The 24,360-nt window shown below is 37.4% G+C and overlaps 1 protein-coding gene across 1 annotated transcript in view; it reads left to right on the top strand.

The window, feature by feature from the left end:
* GNAS (GNAS complex locus) overlaps nucleotides 1-24,360 on the top strand; it is a 158,361-nt gene that overhangs the window by 81,135 nt on the left and 52,866 nt on the right. The window contains exons 3-4 of the mRNA XM_037402750.1: nucleotides 20,459-20,513; nucleotides 20,598-20,717. Of these exons, the coding sequence (XP_037258647.1) occupies nucleotides 20,459-20,513; nucleotides 20,598-20,717 (175 nt within the window). The remainder of the gene's footprint in view (nucleotides 1-20,458; nucleotides 20,514-20,597; nucleotides 20,718-24,360) is intronic.

Below are 24,360 nucleotides of genomic sequence, written 5' to 3'. Positions count from 1 at the left end.
AACTCTTCAGACTGTTGAGGAGTTGAAGTTGAGACTGCAGCTTTTTTAAGTGTTGCCTGTTGACTTGGCACAGGCAAGTGGAGTTCATGTATGCTGTTGTAGACAGTGTCCCTTAATTCTGAGAAGATCTTTAAAATGGCAAGCAATTACGTTTGAAGTTTGGATCTCATGATGTCAGTACAGATATGTAGTAAAATATTCCAGGGTGTGGTGATACTTAATCATTAATGATTGAGACTTGGGGCATTTCCTGAATATTAATGCTGGATATGAATGTTGATTGCCCAAGGTGAAATTATTACCACGTTACCAGTTCTCTCTTCTCTCCTTTTTTGTCGATTGCTAATGCAGAAATGATAAATGCGTAGTTAGGTCAGACAAATATTTGAAGTATTCTCAGAGGCACGGTGCTTGAACAGAACACTTTCACTACCTTCGTACCTTGTGGATTGCATAATTATCATGTAGTGTGAAAATGGTTATTTTAATTTTTTTCCCTGTAGTGACTTAATATGTAGTTACACAACTCAGACTGGAAGTTGTCCACTGGGATTTTTTCCCTCAGAATCACTTGGTAGAATTCAGCTTTGTCATAGGCTTCTGGTTTTGAATGATGAAGCCGATAGAGAATTTGCTGTAGTTGTGTAACTGCCACTAAGGGTAAACTGATACGATGCCACACCTTGGATGTACTTTAATACTTAATCTACCACTTAGAAAAGGTTGAGGATTGACTAGCTAAACTCAGTACAGTGCTTTATAAAAACCTACTCATTAAAATGTTTGTGACTAGGTTTACGTGATAAATGTTTTTAGAGAAACACAGATTTTTCTCTGCCAACACCAACTATTAATAACCTAGTAAAATACATGACTTAAACATTTCATAAATGTATTTGGAATGTGCAGCGTATGAAGTTGATTATGTTGTGTTCTGTAGGAGGTCTAAACTCCTGAAAAGTCTTGCTTAATTCCTGCATGAAAGTACGTGAGGAGATGCCAGTGAATATCATGCTGTAGGTAGATCGTTGTTATCTGATTTCCAAGTAGTAGATTCATAGGGCATTTCTGCATATCGTTTGCATTTGTTGAAAATACGCTCTTGTAGCTGGTGGGAATAAACGTTGTTTCTCTTTCTCTTAAACTTTTTTTGGAGAAAGAGATTTTGTAATTCCGTGTTAAATGTTTTGGAGGAAAGCCTTGTCTTTCTTGCTGTATGTTAGTGATTACTGAAGGGGGGTACATTCTTCCCTTTCTCCTCACAGTAGCTGGGAACACATCTGGAAGGAGCACGGCCTGCCAGGGCCAGGGGCGCAGCGGGAGCCACGGCACCCGTCCTCGTGCCTCTCTGCGGGACATGTGATGGCTGAGCAGTTACTGGCAGGGCAGCTGCTGCTCATCCAGCCTTCCCTCCAGCCCACCACTTTCCCAGAGCAGCCCTGGCTCTCCTAAGCTGTGTCTCCCCACTGCATTTCAGCAACTTTCTAACAGTGTACCTTCCCCTAGGTGCAATCTAGCCTGTTCTTCTAACAGAAGTAGGGAGGAACAAAAAAGTTTGAGAACTGCTGTTTCAGAAAGTTGGCAGGCAGAGCTGAGAACCGCAGCTGCAGATGGCTGAGCCGAAGAGCTGTACTGGTGAGCTGGGCTGAGCTGAAGAGCTGTACTGGTGAGCTGGGCTGCACTGCTGCAGCACCAAAGCTAGAGCAGTACTCTTCACAGGGTTGGTGACATTCAGTAAATGGGTATTGGACTGCTCTTGAATGGTCAGATATATAAAAGTACAAGGCAAAGACAACTGGTTTGGATCTTTATTGAGGCAGACTGTTCTAATTGTTTTTTTTAAAATTATTGTTAATATTTTTAAGTGGGGAGGAAGAGAGGAGGCATGCTTTATTTTGTCTCCTCTCTCACTCGTGCTCTCCCTTTCCATCCCACCTTTTGTTTTACACTTCGGCTGAGAATCGGCTTCTCTTACTTAATGGAGAAATGTTTCAAGTAGTCTGTTTCAGATATCTGATAAATAATGTATTTTAGAATTTTACAGATACCAATGATTCACCAAATTATTACTTATTTTTTTTAAGCAAATTTGTGGTACTAAAGCACACATTTTCTGTAACATAGTGGCATCTTGGTCTGTTGAAATTTCTAGGAAGAGACCTTCTAAGAATCCATGCCACACCAGGTTAGACCAAGGGTTTGTGTAGTCCACTATCGTGTCAGAAACGGCCCTTGTGGAGGATTAGGGAAAAAGTGCAAGAGAAAGATTTGCAGTGATTCCTCTTCAGGTCTTTTGCCAGGTTCTGCAGCTGGCACTTTAGGAACTCCAGGAAGTGAGATTCTTAACAAGTTTTGAAGTTAAGTCATGTTCAGTTAGTTTTTCTGTTTCTTTAAAAAGACTAACACTTGAATGAACTAAAAAGTCCTCTTTTTTTTTCCTTTGAAATTTCTTGTTTTCCTTTTTTGTCCTTTTATTGTCCATGAATACAATGCAAATCTTGCAAATTAGTTGTGCTGCCTGGTTAATACCTCCATGTTAGCTGGGACACCACCGAGGTCAATGACATTCAGATAGAGCCAAGTTATCTGCAGCTTCTCAGTGCTTTCAGTGTGGTTTTTTTGCAACCAGCGTAGCAGCTGGTTAGATCAATAATTGTGCCCAAGCAATACTATTTAAGTAATTTGCAGTGTTATAACTTAGAGCAGTATATATGCTCATTTGAGATTATTTTCTTCAGCTGTGTATAAGTTTCTCATTTAAACAATGTTATTAATATTTAAAGGACTGCGTGTTGTGAAAGTAATTGGACAATTGTAGCAGAGTGCTGTATACTCTTAACTGATGTGTAAAGTATCAGCAAATTATTTTTCACATAACTTTTGGCCTAACAGTCTCATGTATTATATACTGTCGGTATGAACTGTCTTTTAGTTTTCTGTTACCATCTAGAGATGTCAGGTCAGGGCCAGGACATGATAATTGTGCCATTGTCATAGTTTGACTTAAATTACAGCGGTATAACTTCCCTTTTATCAGGGGAAATGACAATAAATGTGCTTATTCAGGTATAATTAATTTCCAACTTTAAGCTCAGTAAAAAGTCATTCTTCTTACTGGTTGAGTCCAAATATATGTAGATGTTGAGTACAGTAAAGTGAAAAGTTTTTTTTCCATTGCATCCAGTGTGACTTTCAGACTTCTTAAGAGCTGTTTGGAATTTTTCCAGTGAAGTTGTGTTGCGTTGGAAAAGGTGCTAATTTGGATTCAGAGTGTTCATCCAAAACATCACTGAATCTTCCTGATTCTAAATGGTATCTTCCTGGTTAAATTGAACTTTCCTGATGTACTAAAGGTGGGGGTCCCTGGAAGTCCGGGATCACGGTAGATTGTGGCCTGTGGGGAATGTTCTTAATCTCCAGCATTTCCTAAGCAGATTTTTAAAAAAAACCTTTTTGTGTGTGTGTTTATGTTTTACTTGAAACGTTTGGGGTTTCAATATTGATATTTTAAATAGGAAAGACTTTAATTTTGGTTGTGTTTGTTTGCACCAACCTATTTGTTAACCTGAGCAGTTGTTCAAGTCTTCACTTTTATACCTTGTACATTCAGGTTTAGGTTTGCACGAATGGCAACTAAGTAGGTAGTGGATCAGTTTATAGATGCGCTGTATCTGCTTTGGGCTCTTGAATATAGTAACTCCACACGGAGCGAAGACTCAGCCTCTTGGTGGTTATTGGGAAGTAATCTGCATAAGAGGAAACTCATGCTGAAAAACTACTCTGCCAACTTAAAAAAATTGGTTAGAAAGTACTACCTTGTAAGATTCAACTGCCTGGCACAGAAGCAGATTTTGTAAGGCACAGGAGCTGCGAAGAGAGTTTTTTTTTTTGTATGTACCCATCTGTTTAGGGCTAACTTAGCAGTTCAGGAGTGGTTCCTAACTGTATGCCTAAAAACTATAGTTGTGTACTGTATTCACTTAAGCTTTTGTAACTAAAAATAGCTTGCTGTGACATAATTGAGGAACTGTAAAATTGAGTTGTGAAAGTATTGTTCTCTTACTACGCAGTTCAAGTGAATGGGCATAATGGGAAATACAATATTTAGGTAAGGGAAATGTGCATTATATTTCCAGATTCATTTCTACAGCTCCTCTGTACTGAAGGAACATTTAATTATTTTCCTATTTTGTTAAATGTATGGGATTTGTTTACTAAAACATTTAATCAGTTAACCTGTAGTACAGTTTTACATAGATTGACTTACTACAGAGCAAAATTGTTTCAGAAGTGGCAGTACAGGAACTTACGCTTCTTTCAGTACATTGACTCCAGCTTTTTTGTAAACGGCTATAGATGGCGAGCAATAAAATAGGTATTGATGATGTCTTTTAGTTGACAGTGTCTTGTAAAGTCAGGCCGGCAAGAAAACCAGGTAGGTGAAACCTTGTACTCTGATGCTGGTTGAAGAATTTCGCTAATGGATTTAGTGTGATGATGACTGGATCTGTGCTTGGAAGGAAGTGAGGGTATTTTTGTTGTTGTTGCCTGGTAATAGTTGATGTTTATTTCCAAATATTTTTCTTATACTTCTGGTATACATCTTCACTTCTGGTAGTGCCAAACTTTTAATAACTGGAGAAAAAATGAGAAGATTTAATATCATATTAAATATAATTCTAGAAATTGGTGTAATACTTTAAAGGCAGCTGTTGCCTGATACATACTGAACTCTGGGCAGTACTTGTTGCTGATCTGCTTTCGAAAAAACTTTTGTGTTACCGTCAGGAACCATTTACATATTTAGTTTTTATTCGTTTTTCAGCATTGCTTTCCAGTCTAGGTAGAAAGTAAAATATACCCTCACAAACTCCAGATAGAAGACTGTTTTTTGTTTGGCTTTTTAATTGATTATGTGTTTGGGAGGCGTTTCTTATGGGGTGAGTTGTCTTCTATCAGCAAAGCAGTTCTTGTCCAAAGCCTCTCGGTTGGTGTGAGGGTCTCCCTGGGCTGGCAGCACCTGTTGGCTCCTCTCCTGTCTCTGCCCAGGTGAGAGGGGAGGAGTGCTGAGTAACAGTTAAAACCAGTTGAAGTGTTGCTTTAACCTGTTTAAGTATGCTGTTTAAACAGGTGGTTACAGTGTTAACATGGAGTAGCATTCTCTGCCATATTTTTTCCCACCTCTTTGGCTGAATTGACGTGGGCAAATTTGGTTTGCTGTCCTCTTCTGTTTTGATGGCAGTTAGATACACCTACAAGTGGTGCAAAAATTTTTTTTGTAAAAGCATGGGTAAAGGCACCTACATAAACTATGCAGAAATAAAAATCAGGCCCATCAGTGGTAAATAGTACTAAAAGATCAGAGTTTGGGCTTGTTACCAGTGTGGTGTAGCCTTTGAGACTGGTTTGGGTTTGATGTCAGGTTGCTTTTGGACAATTCCTTTATGCACAGATTTGATTCATTGTGCATTTGCCTAATGCTTCTTCTTTCCAGTGCTGGCTTTGAAATTCAGCATGGTTGATGTTTTTTGCGTGGAAACTTCATGATAATTTCTGTGTTAGTTCTTGCGCTGTTAAGAGAGTAACTTGCTTGTGTAAGTGTGTCAAGGTATCTGTGTGTAAATACATTGGACTGAGCTATGAGGAAAGTACACTAACAGCTACAATTGTAGTTTAGTTTTGATGAGTTCAAAATTTAATTTGGCTGTACTTAGAGGCTGCCTTAAGATCATCATTGCCTTTAGTGATTTTTGACTCCTGTTACTTTGTGAGAGGCTAAAACAGAGAACTTTCTCAGAATGTGAAACTGTCCAAAAATACTGACAGTTGCACAAGGTGAAATGGAAACTTTTCCTCTTGTAAATGTACAGGTTTGGGAGACATAGGTGGTGTTTATAACGACAGGATATTTAAAAGTATCAGAAATCAGACTTTAAAACTTATATCCTTTCGTCTTAGAAGAGTCTGTGCTTTCTTGACTTCTTTGCTTAAGACTAATAATCACAAAAGTTTCCCATGAGCTGTGTAGGAGACATGAATACTTCAGTTGTTCACCTAAAAGAAAAAGGTGTAGTTATATCTGTTGTGTTGAGGGCAGTCTTAACTTGATATGAACAACCATTTGCTATAACTGAGCCACTGTTACTGTACCTCAGAGCTTTGGGGTTGGAACATCCTAATGTAGAGGGTAAAGTCTTCTGTTCCCCTAGAGGAAAGCATCGCTCAGGTGAGGTTATGGGAGGTGCTGGAACAGCTTCAGCATTGCAGTTACAGTCTGCAGAGGTCTGAATGTTAGCCAGTGGAGTGGGGTGACCTTTCATAAGGAAAAGCAGGTGTGGGTTTAGAACAACAAGCTTTTTGCTGCTGCTGCGATTTTTTTTTTTTTTTTTTTAAAGAACTGTGCTAAGACTTGTGCAAGGTTTTCCCTGCTGAAATCCCTGTTGCGAGTCTTGTTCAGTCCCCACAGCAGTATTGCATTGTCATAGCTGGTCTGAGCGCTTCCCAGCTATGGTAAGCATTGCAGCCCATGTCTCGTGCAACCTCAAGTTTTGGCACAGTCTCATCTCAGTAAAAATGTGGTAGTAACATCAGTGATATGGGAGATGCAATATAAATAGCAATGCAGTCAGGTTACTTGGAACTCTGTATGTGGGAGTTTTGATTTTCTGGTATAAACACTTTTAATGGAAATAACTCATACTGAATTTTGCTTGTTTTAATTCTCATTGTCTCATGTCATCATAGTAGCTTCTTACTGAATAGAAATGAACAAGAAGTTGTGTGACTGTGGCATTAAAAAACCTGTCTTTTATAAACATGATGCGGGGTGTTAATCTGTGAAGCTTCATGTGAGCTGTAAGAATAAACCTCAGTGTTTAGGGGTAACAGAGCTAGGTGTTTTGTTTATAGTGAATGTTGGTAGACTTGCTCTGTTGAGGATGACCTGGTAACTGACGCTTGTGCTAGATCTAAGGGAAGAGCATTTAACAATGATTGGGACTGTGGAAAAAGTATTTTAAAACTATCCTGAATACAGAAGAAACTGCCTTGAATTCCAGTTTGGAACATGTTGCTGGAAACTGTGAGGACACAGTAAAGTTCACAAGAAGTAGTACATTTCTTATTTTAAAGAGAGGGAAAATGTGATAAAAGCATTGTAGATATTAACCTGAAATAAAGACGACCTTAGTTGAGAGTTGTGCCTGGTGGTGAGGAGCTTGCTCAGAGAAGAGTAATGCTGTGTGGTTTTTTTGGAGGTGTGGTGTGTGGTGCTTTTTTGCTTTGTTTTTGGCTTCTCGGATATAGGAGCCTAATATGGTGCTTTGACCTCCTGAATGTTTTTTAGAGAAAAAGCTTACTTCTGTCATAGTTACTCTGAATTCCTTTTGGAGACATAGTCACTTTGCCTCCCTGCCCTTATCTACAAGGATAATAAGCTTGTGCTCTCACACAGTCCTGCTGTGATATACACAAGTACTAGAAGACAAAGATAAACTCATTTGTTACACAAAAATATTAATAAACTCTGTTGTGATAACTTGAAAAGCTTTTAAAGCTGGAAATTTTTAGAATTATTAAAATTGTTAACAGTAGTAGCACTACAAAATGTGTTGATATAGTACACTAGAAACACTGTTTTAATAAGCTGAGAGTTTTGGCAAAAATTATTAGAGACTGCAGTGACACCGTTTCAAAGCATTCTCTTTTTTAGTTGTGTTTAAGGAAATTTTAAAGTTCCCTAGTAGTGTGTAAGAAAAAAAAAAAAAAAAGAAGAAAAAAACTCCAGCAAAATCTAAGTGCACATTTGTTCTCAGTCATACTTGTTGACAAATCAAGGAGTGAAATAGCTGCGTTAATTTTAGGTTCTATTAAGAACAGTCAGAGCAAACACTGTACCAAATCTTGAGTGATAGCAATCAAGGAGGAAATAAATTTTAGTTCAAAGGTTTGAGACAGCATTAGAATCAATGCAGACCTACAAGTGGTGGTCTTGCATGGCCGCCTTTTCCCCTGCTTTTGAAAAGAAGTTTTGAGTTACCCTAACTTATACCACAAGAAAAGTAGAACAGGTTACCTGACTTGTTTGATTTTAGACCATATGGTTTGCTTATGTGATACGATGGGGGAGGAAACACAAATAATCATCAGCTCCAATTTTATTCCACTCTAAAGTGAGGAAAAAGTTTTGAATTCTTGAAATGTTTGGCAGAAGAGAATTGTTTCTCAGTTAGCCATACGTTTTCCTTCTGCATTTGTTACTGGCTGGGGATTTGGTAGTAAGCAGACAACTGTAACATTACCTTTGCTTTGTGGGGGAGAGTTGGTCCCTGGATGCAGGGATCACTAAATTGACTTCGACTTCCCCGTTGTTTGTTTCAGAGCAGATATTACTTGATATTGTATTAGAAGCTGTTAAAATTCATTGTACGTTTGGGACAATATGACTATATACCTGAAATTTTTCTGGAGCTTTTTTGACTTAGGAGTACAGGAATAAAACTAGATGACTCTTACGTGTTACTATTTAGTGAGTCTGATTTGATATCCTGGAAAACATTTGTAAAGGACCTTTCAGATTGTTCCATTCTCTTCCTTTTTTAGAAAACTGTTTTTTAAAACTTGGTAACAATTTTTGGAGCAATGTTCAGATAAAACAAGGTCCAGAATTTTCTAGTGAGTGGTTTAGAGATCAGGTAGATCACCTCTGATTTACCGAGTCTGTTCTAGCTAGAAATTTGCAGAGCAGTTGGTTGTTGTTTTTTTAAACATCCTTAACATTGACTATATAAAATATTTTAAAGAAATCATGTATTTTTGTGTAAAAACATCTGCATTTGACTCGCATTATACATGTATGAACGAGGCATGTGTAGAGCTTTGAAGAGCCAAAATAGTTACAAAACTATGTTAGTGGGGTTACTGAACTATTAAGCCAGTTACCGTTGAAACTGTATTAAACTGGTGTCTGTACAGGCAAGCTTACGTTTGAAAGGCTGTAGTTTTAAAGGCTAATATTTTCAAACTGCATCTAATAGCATCTTATTTAAGAAGGGTAACTAGTGGCTACTTTTTTGGTCTTTTCTGCATAAGACTGCTTAACAGTGATCCCCCCCTCTTTCAAAGTGAAGTGTGATGGGCATAGGTGATATATGGCCATTACACAAGAGGTTTCAGAGGAGAAGGACAATCTAAAGATACGTGGATATCTTGCATGTGAGAACTTGCATCGTATTTTATCTTCGAAGACTGGGGAACAGCTTGCATCTCTGTGTTTACATAAGCAGAGCTGTGTTCAACTTACGGTAAATTTTGCTTCCAAAGCATTTATAACTTAATTGTTCAATGGAAGAATGTCGCTTTTTCTTTATATAACATAGACCATGCAGCGTTCTTAAATGTTCTGCGCGTTCTGGCCCCTATCCATCACAGTACTTAAACCATGAGTAGCCCTATTAAAGTTGATAGAATTACTCATGTGCTTAAAATTAAACATGTGCTTAAGTGCTTTGATGGATTAGAGCCAAAGTTGTCAGCACCTTGCTTTGTTATATGCTGCGTTACACCTGCCTCTCTGTGCACTACCCTGGATCGTTAAGGGACAGATTTTCAGATTTGCTTATTTCAATATTTAGTTATCCCATGTTCTAAAAATGTAGTTTATGTGCAGTCATAGTAAATTCATACGCTGTCTGGAAGTATAAATACACAACTACAGCTCTTGAAATCTTAACAGTACTTGACAAATTTCACAAGGTTTCCTTTTTTTTCCTGGGGATTTCAGTGCGAATGTTGTGCTAATTGTTTACATGGAAACATGCCATCTATAGTATTTTTCTCAAAACTAGCTTTCTATTGAAATCTGGATTTTAATAAAGTATATAATGGAAATCACCATTTAGATATGACAGAACACTGTGAAGAATGACTGTGAACTTGAACTTCCCTAAAGCTAAGTTCAGTAGGGGCTGTTCTAATTTCTGCTAATAATGTTGAGTTTGCAAGCATTTAGGAAATTCTTTAAGGCTTATAACTGAAGTTGCACGTACCTGACAGCTCTTCATTCTTGGAGATAACTGGAAATCCTTGATTCAGACTTAATGTTAAAAATTGCAGATTTACAGCTGTAAAGAAAATACTTGATTCAGCGAAAAGCAGTCTATCACTGCCATAAGAAACATGTGGTGAACAAGACATTTAACATTAATATCTCACTGAAATCTAAGGTCAGCTTGTAGTGACAGCTACATAGTTTTAAGTGTTCCTTTCCAAATTGCCCCCGCTCCCTCCCCGTTTTTTGGGTGCTGGAAATCTACATTCACTACCTTAACTGCTTTCTTCTAAGACTGTCATCTGAACTTAAGGGCTATCAAGACTAAGTCCTGCAGCATTTAGAAAACGTAAAGGTTTGCGTCACTGAGAATTTAATTGGGTTTTAAAATAATAATGGGGAAATGATGAAATAGGTAGTTATTTTTTGAGTGAAGCAAAAGCAAAATTTTCAGGAAGATGCAATCATTTGCATGCAGGTCATTTCATAGTGAAGGGGAAGTCACCTTTGTTTCATTCTTTGATTAATATTTGGAACTGAATTGTAAATTGAAATTCATAGGTGAGTGAGTACTTCATGGTGGAATGCCTGTTTTGAATTTTCTGTCTGAACTCACAAATGGTTTTTTTAACTGTCAGTTGGTAGCAAACAGCTCTTTGCAGTACCTGTTGTTAACTTACCGATAGACAACTCGGTGACACTTGGTATTTGCCCTGATCAGATGCATCTGCAAGAATGTCTGTGATCAGATAGCTCTTAAATTGGAATCTTTATGAGCACATGTGCATTTAAATATTGTAATAATTTTCCCAGGTGCTATGTTAGCAAACCTTGATTGCACAAAAAAAGTTTTTGAGTAACTAATGTGTATGTCCCCAATAAGCAAAAAAGTAGCAAATCGCAGTTCTTCCTTTAGTGGAATTGGAAAGCTCTGTTACCACATTTGAAGCTCTTTACATATTTTAGTGGCCTTTAGTCAGATTGAGATTGGTAAAGTGGAATGAGAATAAAAGTAGGTAATTCAGACAAAAGTTACAGAGAATGCTTGTAGAAAACATGTTTTGTAGAATATACCTCGTTTCTGGTAGGATGTCACATTGTATGAATTTGATCCTTCCCCTTTTTCTGTTTCTGTTGTGCTGTTTTCCTTCTGACATCTGTGTCTTACAAGCCAACGTGCAGGGTTTTGGATTAAAGTCCTTGGGTTTTGTCACTGTTAGAGGTAAGCACCTTCCAGATCACCTGTCTACAAGATCACCTGGCAGCAGTGTTTCAGATTATAATGGAGATGACATTCACTAAAAAAACCAAAGGATTTTCAGGACTGACCATCTTTGATCTGCCTCATTAGTGTCTTCCCTACCACATTGCATCCTGCTTTGGCTGGTCTGTGTGTGTGTACTTATTTAGCATCCAGTGCTCCAGCCATTTTTGTTTTAGGGCTTCTTTCTATTTAATACTGGCACTTAGCCAGCTATGTACTTTGTTGGTTTTAAGTAGCAGTGAGGTCATTAGCCATTACAGGAGGTATTCCTCTCATTCTTGTACATGAACCCCTGAAGAGCTCTGGGATGTGATCGCCCTCTTTGCAAAGCTTCATACCCAACCCTGGTTGAAGAAATTACTAGAATACAGACGTCTACAAAACGGTGGCAGAGCAAACGATGCTCTTAGGGTGCTCATCAAATCAGTGTGTCAAAGCTTAGAGAAAAGTGCTTTGGAAGTGCCTGAAAACAAAGGTAAGAACAAGACCCCCAGTAAGGCTGCCATTACCTGCTTGTATTTTAAAGCAAAGTCTGTGCAGTACCAAGGATGAAGTGAGGAACATCAGAGCAAATGGCATGGTTGTAACAGCACCTTCTGTTGATCCATGGTGCTGCAGCGTGTGGTCAGTATGTACTCACATGGCAGTATTTTTTTCTGGACATGAAGAGATTGATAGACCCAATCAGGTAACTCAGGAGACCCTAGTAGATTGGATTTGCTGTGAAGGATGGCTGTACAAGCAGACAGCCTGAAACAGCAGAGACTTATGTCCTGAGAGGTGGTGTGTACTGTATTTCAGTGCTATTGCACATTTGGACATAGAAGTTTCAAAAAGATGACGGCTAATGTGCATGTTCCCTTTTTTCCCTGTGTTAATGATGACCACCACATCCAGTGCTTAATTTAACTAAAAAAAAAAAAAAAAAAGGTCTTTGTGCTTCCTAAGAGCAGTTTGAAATGGTTATCTCAAAAGAGTATATGTTCCTCAGAATTTTATGTACAAGGCAAGATGATTCAGCAAGTTTGACTTGAATACTCCTGTTCCCTCTGGTTCTGAGAGGTGTGCTTCTGTACTGGAACAGAATCACAAAGTGTACTCTGAAGACTCCAGCCTTGTTAATTATTGTATCGAGCATCTAAAGAGAATATTGAATGTTTGAGGATGCCTTTTATTGTAATATGCTTAATTATCTGTACATAGAGCTAGAAAACAAAATTGGTGTGTTATCCTCTGTATGCATGCCTGAAGAACTAGAGGCCAAGTTGCAATTTACAAGTGTGTTTAACTGCACGGTATGAATTAAAGGGCCTTTGTCAACCTCATACATCACAGAGCTCTTTTTGAACACTTCTATTTTCATTCCTTACCTGGACCGTTGCTAGTTAATTAGCTGAGGTAAATGGAGGAGCATAAGGAGAATTATGCTTCTTAATATTGGGTCTGTGATGGTCTCTTTTGTGCCACTTAGGTGTAAACAAGTTAAACTGTTTTTTACGTAGGAATTCGAAAAGTCAAAGGGGAGCCCCAAGGTGGCTTAGAGCCAGAATAGCATCCCTGTGGCACATCCCTGTGGGCAGATGGTGTGCCCAGGGTGCCATGTGCCTGGGCTGTGCCTGCCAGTGCAGCCCTCGGGGCAGAGCCGGGCCGTGTGTCCAGCCGCTCACCCGGCTCCGTGAGCTTCACCCCGAGCCAAGGCTGTCCACAGCCAGGCTTCTGTCAGATAGCCGGGTAGGCAGGGTAACGTTTACACCTGGGGTGTCACAATGAGCAGATAGAACAAATGTAAACTTTGACGTAATTCATAGTAATTTCATGATGGTACTGTTCCCTAAGATAAGAAACAAATCACACCCCGAACCCCTAATGCTCCAGTGTAAATAATGATCAAAAATGAAATAATCTCTGCTCTCACAGAGCTGTGATGCATTTTTTTATCAGTGCTTCAGTAATCTGTATTTCTTACCTTATAACTTAGAGAATGATTCTGTCATTCCATGAATAGAAGGTATCTCTTTGCACTTACACCTCTTATCATATGTTCATTTTATGGCCACATAGTAAGATATGCATGTAACTCATGCAGATAGATACTGTAACATATTAAAACAAGCAATGGTAAAGCAGTTTATAGTGCTTTTCCCAATACTTAAAAGGGAGCTTGTGGAAGCCCTGTATGTATTGTCTATTTTATATTGCTCTGTGCGTGTGTGTGAAAGTGATTATGCTTCAGGGGATTATTGAATTAAGTTCTCCCAAATCACTTAGGTCACAATTAGATCTGTGCAATGCAGTTTTTAACCATGTCTTTAAATTGAAGTATATTCAGTCTGTTGGGCATTTCTTTTTTCCAAAAGGTGTTACTTGTAGAGAAAGTGACTAGCCTATGCTCTCTTCTGACAGGAGATCATTTGTGGTAGCTGGATGGTACAATGTGTTGTTACCCAGAATCTTGGAGACCTAAAACCACGTGTCTTCAAAGTGAAGTAGATATTGGAGGTAACAGGTAGAGTAAGAAGAAGAGCATGGTATTAGGGAGGGGAAACGAAGTTTCTGCATCCGGCAGCAATAGGGGTCTGTTCCTTTCAGTGAGGTGCTTGGTACGTACATGGTTAGTGTTACCAGCGTGGCATTGACTGTGTAGAGTGCTTTAGATTACATTTTGTCAGCTAGCTGTGCCTTTGGGTAACTTAACTCTCTCACCTTGTAAGATGAAGTAATCAAGAACAAAGTATTAATGTGGTTAGAAACTCGCTTTCAATTCTGTGAGTGAGGAGCCCAGTAACTCGTGCGTGCTGTGGAAGGCTGTACAGTTCCTGCCGTGCAGCCGGTGCATGGTGGCTCCTGTCCCATGGTACTGCATGTGCTTGTTCTTCTTGTTCTTAAACAGTACGGAATAGAAAATCTCTTTGAAGTGTGCAGAATTACTGAGGTATATCTCTGTGGTGTGATATAATTGAAGAGTTCGATTTGCAAAAGATATTCAGTGGTTTTTCCTGTCACATTTTAACAGTTTTGTCTGTAAAACTGGTACTTTTGTCACAGGTCTAAGAGGAATTATTTCAGCTTCACTCTGAATAGTTCAGGCACCTCTTTCCCCCCCTGTTTTTCAAGTGCCTCTAACTTGGCCTCTGCCCTGTTTGCCGTTGTAGCTGTTACATTTTGAGATAATTGCCATGTTGCTCTGTTAGAAATAACCCAGGCTGCTAACCCAAATTTATCTTATTGTTGAATTGTAAAGTACCACAGAATTTTTGTAATGTGGATTGGTAGAAAAATCTTAATTGAATTTCCTTGTTTGTGGTCTTCTGTCTGAAGATCTTGACTGCACTGCTCTGTTTTTACGAGGTGGATTGGCAGGTAGTGCTGTTCGCATTTTTGTTAACTTCCATAAAGTGCAGTAAACAAATTTTAATGCAGATTTTATGGAATGTTTATGAAATCCATGAGCACGTTTCACTGCATCAAAGACGCCATATTTAGATGAATAACTATGTTTAAAGCCCATGTGCCTGTGAAGTACATGACTGTCCGTCAAAGAACTGAATTGTGTTTTAAAATGAAACTGATGTATTAACCTTTCATTTGCTTCCAGTGTGTAATTGCGATGGGTTTTTGAAGGTGAGCAGAAAGAGGACAGCCCGTAGCTACTTCCCTGTGTGTTCACATTTGTTGGTAATAACTGAAAGCAAACAGAGATGCACCTGTGTTTAAACACAGCAATGTCATTTTCTCTTATAAAAAGCCAGAGGCAAATTAATTGTTTTGTGAAATTTTTTACTCTCGTTCTTACGCTTGCAAATTGATTCACCTAACTGGCAGTTCTCTGCACAGGGCAAGAGAAGCTTTTCACTAGATAGAGTTGTTATGTCAGCAAGTTCAAGAGAGAGTGAAGTTTGACAGTGCTTCAGAAATAAAAGTAATTTATGCATTACACTGAGCGCTGAAGGGGATAGAAGCCAGGCTGTTTACAACCCGGTGAAGATGACAAAGGTTAATGCTCTGTGTTAACATTATGTGATTACATTTTAAATGGTTATATATACTTGCTAGGCATGTACATTTTGCAATACAAGTTTAAGGAGAGACTCTGCTTTTTTATTAAAATAAAAATATTTTTAATATTTCTAAATATTTAAACAGCATAAAATATATAAAATGGCACCCAGAGAACAACAAAAATTGGCCACATAATTAATAAAGAACATTTTAACACGCTTTAGGGGAATTATTATATAATACAAACCCAGACATTTTAAAATAGTAGGTGTCCTTGTGTCGCATGGTGTACTCTGCCCATGCAGTTACATACCCCTCAGGATTCTGGAAAGGCTCACTTCTGAGATAACGTATACAGACTATTAAATTGCAAATCTTTGTGTGGCATTATTTATTATGCTAATGTTGCACATAGGATATTATGTTAAAAGACAAATTGAGAAAGAAAGTTACATTTTTCAAAAATGAAAGCTAGCATTTATATCTGCAATATGCAAATTATGTTTCAGTATTCTGTATTCACGTTTTAAAAATTCATGTTCCAGAGTACGTTCTTTTTTTAGCCCATGTTCATAATGGGATTAATTGGCAATCATAATTTACCCTCATTAAAAGCCTTTTTCTGATGCATATTATCTGATCAAAGTCTTTTTACTTTCCCTCAAATGATGTATCCCACAGCACTAAATTCACTTCTTCACAGTGTTCTTCATGACACTGTCTAATGTTTGGTTCCTAAAATATTCCTATATTAAAAGTGTGGAGTTTCCAGTATAATCAGGGGATTTGGGAGAGATGTGGGGAAGTTTTCGCCACTAACTTAGATAATTGATATATGTTAAAACAATAGTGCTGTATTACTTTGGCTATCTTGCCTTCTAAAGGAAAAATAAATTTTATTGCTGTTGCTTTGCCCTCTGTGCATTTTGGAAATTTTTTGTAGCTGTCTTGTGAGTTTGTAGGGTTTGGAGAAACAAATCACTTCGTTTCTGTTAATAAAATTTTCTTTTTTTTGCTGGAAAAAAGAATATATTACATTCTAATTTAAAACTAGGTAGTTCTTTGTATTTTTCTCTTCAGTCTTGTCTGAACTCTGTCTGTTGAACAGAACTTTGCAACAAGGTGTGTGGCTTCTTAACTTTCCAGTCGTGATGAAGAAATTCAAACTTACCTGCTTTCAGGAATTTAGATTAATGGCATAGAGGGGTAACAGGATTTCTTACTACTTTTTTCTTTTTTAAAAAAAAAAATAATTTGACATGTTTTGACCATTCATTTCAGCACCAGATTTTTTTAACTTCTGCCTGTGAGATGTTTATACTGGGTGAGCTGAATCCTTGGTCCTCCAAAATGTTCTTTTTAAACTTTAAATAGTTTTTCAAGTAATGGTTATTCATATTATCTGGAAGGTAAACCAGAAATTAACATTAAAATTAAATTAGTTTGGTTTCTTATAATCCGTTTGGTAATTTGTTCATTGCATAGGATTTGATAAAGTCTGAGTAGAAATGTTGCCATTTTAATAGTAAAGCTCAGCCACAGGTGGAGAAGTTCTTTATTAAATACTGATTAGGTTTGTTTTCAAGGAATATTTGATTTTCATGACCTTTTATGTCATTCTGATTTTATGTTATTTGAAATAAAATGTCATCTTTTTTCATAGTGCCTAAAATAGACTTTATTAGTTTTCCTGAAAGCTATGTGCAGCTTTGCTTTGGCCCATTTAAATATTGAAAACAGCAGGATTTGAGATTTTTCTTATAATCCTCAACTAATAGAGTTTAATGCTTTGTTTGGCTTACCCTACACAGCCTAAGCAAAAGTTTTAAACAAGATTAAAAATACGACCTTATTAACCCATGGCATCTAAAGATACAGAACAGGCCTGCAGAGACATCAGTCATTCATTAGCCAGGATAGCATGGTGCCATTCCCAATATGCTCAGTCTGTTCCAGATGAAAACATTTTAGGACCACGGCTTTTTTCTTTTGGAGTTTTGGTGATTGTGCAGCACCCAGAAACAAAAATGAAAAAAGCAAGAATCTGTTTCTAAGCTGAATAGTCAATCTTTGTTGTTGGGGAAAATGAAGTTTAATTACTTTTGGAAATCTGAGGTGCAACCTGTCTGGGATTTCTCTAAAACAATTTTGGCAGATCGAGAGACAGCAGAGGTGGGGCTTGGCTCTTGTTTACTGCATTTCATTAGTCGCTGAACAAAATTAATTTCACCTTTCTTTTTTTGAAGTTAGAATTTGCATGTAAGGTATTGGATGGGTGATTGATGAACACGTTGAGTTCCAGAAGGATGAACTATCTCATTGTCATGGAAAATTTATGCTTAGTAAACATTACAAAACACAAAACGACATGATACATTCATTGCTGTGTAATAAGATTCCTTGTTTACTGGGCATGCTATAGGGCCATGGCAACAAAACCAGAAATAGGAACTATGAGTATTCTTGTTGTAAAGATGATGATGGTTATCAAGCAGTTTAATTGCTGGAGTTTTACATCACTCCATATTCATTATCATTCTGCAGTGCTGCTAATAGCCTGAGGATCAGTGAAGAGGTGTAAATGTGAAGGCTGGACCAAACCTATAATAAAACATTATGTTTTATTGTATGGTATGGAAGAGTAACGTAGGTAAATGTGTACTTAGCTGATACTTTGAGGCAGTTAGCTGTAAGTGTTCCAGGGGAGACAGCGTAACTACAGTTTGCTGAAACAACCAAAAACCAAACTAGAATACTTTCTAAACTTCTGTCTTTCTATTGATGTTCCAAAACAAAGCAACATGACTGAATATTATTTCTTTACTTAATCATTTAAATATACTGGTATCTTGTTTAACTTCCAGCATATCCGTTGCCCTTTTGATCTCCATGGGGCAGTAGCTAGATACGTTTCATTAAGTTCGAGACCCAGCTGAAAATCGGAGGCAAAATCAAGCCGGACAAATTGCTTACACTGTCATGGATAAACATTTCCTGCTTTCATACCATTATTTGCATTTTTTTAAATAAAGGAACATAATTTTTTAAAAACGGACAAAAGTGGCAGATGTTTTTGAAAGCGTATCTGCAGTAACTGAAAAATAAGAGTCTTTGTACACCTCCCTAAGTCTGGGTTTGCAGCATGGAGAGTTTCTTGAGACCTGCGGCAATAGAAAGCATTGAAGATGGGAAGGAAGAGGGTGAAAAGGCCTCAGTTTTCCCTCTTTTCCTGTCTTAGTTATTTTCCTTAGTTCAGTGCTTTTGGCCTGCCTTGTCTGACTGCCTTGTTCCCATCAGCAATGCCAGATCCTTGAAGTAAAAAAAGTGGTAGTCTTCAGGAATAAGGTGGTCTGTAGGTAGATTAAGAAGTCTAGGGGAAACAAGAATTTACATCTGATTATTGATCATTTCATTTTCTTTCTGCATCAAGCTTCACTGACCTTCCTTGCCTTCCCCAAAGTTTTGAGAATATATGCAGTGGTCAGTGATGAGGAGCTGATCTTGAGGGATAATCGTATTTCTGTTTGGTAGAGTTCTGCTGCTGATTCAGACATGTTCTGTACACAGCTAAGTCATCCTGAGTGAGATGATCTGATACTGCTGTTTGCTTTCCATCTCCAAGAGCAGCACTTGCATTGCAATCATGCTTTCACAACTGTGGGATGTATAGGAAGTTCCTCCATATTTATATCTAAAAGGCAGTGTAACATGCAGCTGGCACAGCGGTGTTTTCCTTGACCCTTTCACTTAACAAAAGTTTCATTAATCTTTCATTTGATAACCAGCATTTTCAGTATTCTTGGACATCTGCGTCTGCCTTGTTATTAAAGCAGTACTTTTTCTGCTGTTCTGCATTCTTGATTGGTGAATGTGCTTTCAGTTTCGTTTTGGTTGGTGGTTGTGAATAGTTATAGAAAGGAAAAAGTGATAAAACCCCATTTGTAATATGAGTACTTAATTACATCAGTAACATTAGGTTTTCAAGCTATAGTTGGCAAGCTGAAAGTGTGAGCACTACCTTTTAAAGGGTAGAAAAGAAAACACATGGTTGGTAATTTAAAATCTCTAGGATACTATGCTGGAAAATGTTAGTTTTCAAAATGAAAAAAACTCTAAAAATAGTTTGTATAAATATTCAGATAATGAAAACATTCTGTAAAAACAGTTTAATTAAGATTAAAAGGTCATTTAGACAATTTAGCAGGGGGTTTTTTAGTAATTACATGGCTAACTTGGTTTACCTCAAAGTAGTAGTTTTATGCTGTGTATAGCAAGAAATTAATGTAAAAATGTTGTAATACTACATTACAACTAAGTTACAGTTTACAGACTCCAATACTAGTAATACCTTTAGGATGCTAATTCCTGGTTATATCAAATGTTTGTATCATGCAGTTCATTTGATAGCACTATTTAGCATTGAAAGTAACTATTGTCAGATTTGATATAAAACACAATACAGATACAGAGGCAATGGTTCACACTGCAGTTTGCTTGAGCCTGTTATTACACTTTATTTGGCTGCAGTTAATCCCAAATGATAATGCTCATATAGAGCATTCCAAGTGGTTTTCTAGCCTACTCTTCTGCTTGTAGTTAAATGGTAATTTTACATATTTGGATTAGCCCTTTATTATTTATTTTAGATTTTATATACAAACTGTTGGTTTGAATGTCTCTGTCAGGTTGACTTCTCTGCTCTAGCTTTTTCTGCTTTGACATAATTTTTGTTCTTCAATTTTTTTGTACTTTGAGGTTCTTTGATCTCCTTTTACTTGTTTCTACTTTTAATAACTTACCCATTTTTTTCTCTGTCTCCAGTTTATGCTTTTCTAAATAATTGCATGTATGTCTAGTATTTTGCATTCAAATGAATCAAAATCTGTTTGATTTTGCAGAATGTCTTAGTCCCAGTCTAAGACTGCAGTAAGTTTTTATTTAAGCATAATTAGATACTGAGTTTTGGATACAAATAGATGTTTACTGTTTAAGCAGAAAAGTATTTAATCAAGTCTATCTACAAAAGTATTCAGTGACTGAGAGCACTTTAGTCAATAATGACAGTGCAGTTTTGATAGAAAACTTCTCATGTTCTCTTTCCAAAAGGTATGGCTTATAAATTTAATAATGTTTTTTTTTTATTACAGGGAGAAGAAAATGAAAATTCAAGATATTAAAAACAATATTAAAGAAGCTATAGAGGTAAACTTATGAGCTATTGTTTCTAATTATTCAAAGCTAGCTATTTAGACACTCTCTACAGTATTTTATTTTTATTTCTTGCAGACAATAGTGACAGCAATGGGCAATTTGGCACCTCCAGTTGAACTAGCCAATCCAGAGAACCAGTTTCGAATCGACTACATCTTAAATTTAGCTAACCAGATAGACTTTGATTTCCCACCGGTAAGTAAATAGTAGAAAATGGCGGCAGCTATGCTTTTTTGCAAATAATTGTATTTCATTGCACTGTAGTAAACATTTACAAAATACAGTGAACTGCTCTTCGGGAATTACTACAGTAGGTATCTTTGGTCAGTGCTAATCAAATAAAGTATATAGCAACACGACTAGAATATTCAAGCTGAGACTTCATGAACACAGAGTCATTTGTCTACATTCTTGTGCTCTGCTGAAATAATCGGCTACAGAGTTAAGATGAACAGTGCTGGCAGTAAAGTTTGGATATTGTTGGGAATTGCCCTGCCCAAAAGGCATGAAGATAAATGCAGCAGTCTGTTGATGATTAGCTGGCATTTAGTGATACTGTATTTTTCTCTTTTGGAAGAATAGTAGTTTTCTTGCTGATTCAGATGTTCTCTGACAGCTGTGTCAGCCAGACTTTTTGCAAAGGCTGCACACGCTATGTCCTTGCCCCAACCCTCCCAGTCCTAGTTAATCATTCAAAATGCCAGCAGTCCTAGAGTAAATGCAGAAAGTATAATTATTTTGTTGATGGTATAACTTTGTGCCCGCTCACTGTGATTAATTTCTACTGTGTCTCAACCAGGCTAGTAGCAGAAGCCCATGAAAATACAGTTTGTAAACACTGAACTCTTAAACTCTGAGAAGATATTTTTATTAATTATCTTGAAGTACCTTATACTTGCAGTAATACAAGAGTGTGTTGAAGTTTTTATTCTCTCTCTGTGCACTGTTCCAGAGGACCAAGGGTAGGAATGATGATGATGTATCAAAATCATGAGCCATTTACAACAGAATTTTGTGTCCAGCAGTAGTCAGTCCCAGATGCTTGAAAGGAAAGTGCAAGTGCAAGTAGTAGTAAGATAGTGGGATACTTTGCACCGCAGCAAGGTTTTCGTAACCCTGCTTCGTAAACATTATTGAACAACTTAGCCTGTGAAACCAATGACAGTTACCTTTTGCAACTGTGGCTACTTCTGGGAATTTCTCTGCTTTGGTCAGCCTTTATTAAAAGAAAAAAAACACCCAAACAAAAATGTATACTTAATGTACAAGGCAGAAGTCATGTGCTGTTAGCCATTAATTGGAAATCCTGGCATTGTAATCTTCAAATCCAGTAATTTTCAAAGTTCAGCAGACACAGACGAGTTGTTGGAGGGGGAGGTGCATGATTCTTCTCTAGCACTTAAAATGTAGTATTAGTCATTTTATCTTAAAGAATCTTAAATAAATGAGAGATTTGGAGATTTCTTTTTAACGTGACACCTCTTTAATTTTGACTCTTGTCAGTGTTATTCATAGGAGTATTTGGTCCCTTCATGGATGATCTCCCCTGCTGGGGGGATAGGAAACTTTGTGCATTGAAGATAGTTTTGTAAGAATATTTGTGAGAAAAGACAGTGGCTACTTACTCCACCCTGTGTGCCTCTGAGCTGGCTGCATGCCCGCAGCTCTCCTCCTGCCCACTGTGTTGTGATAGTTCAGGTTGTGGTCTGTAGCAATGCTGTCAAGTTCCTGTGACCTACCTCATACTGAAATACTTGATTTTCCTTGTCTCTTCTATCTCAGAGGGTTTTATTTCTTCCATTCCATTGGAATGCAATGATTTTTTTAAAATATTTTTTTTCTTTCCCCTGAAAGCAAGATGTAGTGGTAAGTGAATAAGCCAAGTGTATATGTATTACATTAACTGTTGGGATTTTTTTAAATATGAAAATTAATATTCAATATGTATTATCTCTGGTAGGATACATGGCACTTGATGTCTAAAGCAATAGAAATATACTTCCCAGGTCCATAACTAATTTCAAGTTCAGTAAAGAGTCTTTGATGTGTTGAATGACCCAACTTCAGGAATAACAGTGCGCTAACAGAACTAGTTTTTCTTCTCTGAGCAAAGGTATCGTCTTAAATTTTTAAGTCCTGAGTCTACAGAGGTTTAGGCATGTGCATAACTTTTGAGTAATGGTTAGCTTCATTGGCATGATTAACTCTTTTCATATGTAAATGTTTGTAGGGTTGAGGTTTTAGACTGGGTATACATTAGCCACTAATTTTGAAGGCGTATTGTTGGCTTCCTCTGCCCTTGGTGATTATATAAGCTAACACGTATTCTGAGTTTGTCTGAATGTAGGTTATAGTCCTTTGGTACCTGAAAAACTGAACCCGCGTTTTAATTGCATATTTTAAATCAAGTTAAGGTCTAGAATGTCCCTAGATTCCAATTCTCAGTGCAGTAGTATCAGAAATAAACGATCCTTGGGTATCTCCATAAAAATAATTTTGACTTTGTTGTAGATTAATTAAAAGTACCTTGAAGAAAAAAATAACTTTCCGTAAGTGGAAAGGAGAGCCTTATGCTAGCTATGCTTTATATCTAAGGAAATCCTGATTATCTGCTTTTCCCTCCAGTACTGTGGTGGAAGAATTTCATAAATTTGCAGCTGAATGTTTTCTTGCATAGCATATTAACACAGAAGAAGGGAGGGGAATTTTTAGCAATGTTAGCTGTATGTAATGCTTTCCAGTTTGAGTTGCAGAACTTGCTTTCTGTCTCTTCCATTTTCTTCATGGGGAATTATATTTCAGCTGTTACGAAGGCATCTTACCTCAGTGTAGTATTTGATGCTGCTCTTCTCTGCCATAGGAAGAACATGAAGGTAGGGAGAAAGAGCACTCGTGTACCAAGGTGTACACCAAGCATGTATCATGCTGGTGATTTGAAGTATTGCAATATTTAGTAGATGAAATCTGTAGTTCCTGTTGTAGTCCTTTCATTTTGTTTCACCTTACTGTATATGCCATTGGCAAGAACCTAGAACAGTTTCACTCTTACAGCCGGTGGTCCAATTTGTCCTGTCTTCAGTATGTTTTCAACAGTTTCTAAAATGGAAATTACAAAAAGAAACCCAAACCTATGTGACTGAAGTGAATTGATAAAAGTCTAGGAACACAACCACACTGAAAACCTGCAGAGGATGTTAATTAGTTATATTCTAGGCAAAACAACTGAGTACTAAGGTTGTATTTTTATGTGAAGTATTTTCTGCCTTAGCTCGTAGTGGATTTCTGAAATCGCTTGAGGACACAGTATCTCCATGGGTGGTGTTCTGATTTAGTTTTGCAAAATACTTTGCTGCTTTTTGGGGTAGGAATCTATCCTTATTATTGTTAAGATTTGTTGCACAGCCTTTTTTTAGTGCAGAGCAGAGTGGAAATAAGAGAAGTCTAATCAGGTCTGTGTAATCTGTTGCTAACAGCACTGATAAATATTGTGTGTAGTATTATCTGCATCACTGGGAAACATACTCTTGCTAAAATGACAGGACATTAAATTACTAGGTCTTGCAAAAACAGTGTAGCCCTGCTAGTTTGAATGAACTAAGAATATTAGAGAGATCAGGCTTTCCATAGAGAAGTACTGAAAGCAGAACTTTTTTTTTTTCCCAAAACACTACAGTACCAATTTTTTATGTAATATTATCATTTGAGGAGGACCATTATCATTGCCTTTACTCAAGTTGGATTTTTGTCATGCTATTAAATTGTCACAGGCCAGCATGATAGCTTTAAGCAAAGGAGAAAGCTGAAGTAAGAAAGCCTCCAAGTTAATCAGGCTGAACTC

The sequence above is a fragment of the Falco rusticolus genome, chromosome 10 (genome assembly GCF_015220075.1).
Source record: "Falco rusticolus isolate bFalRus1 chromosome 10, bFalRus1.pri, whole genome shotgun sequence".
NCBI lineage: Eukaryota > Metazoa > Chordata > Aves > Falconiformes > Falconidae > Falco > Falco rusticolus.
This window is presented reverse-complemented; position numbering and strand designations above follow the sequence as displayed.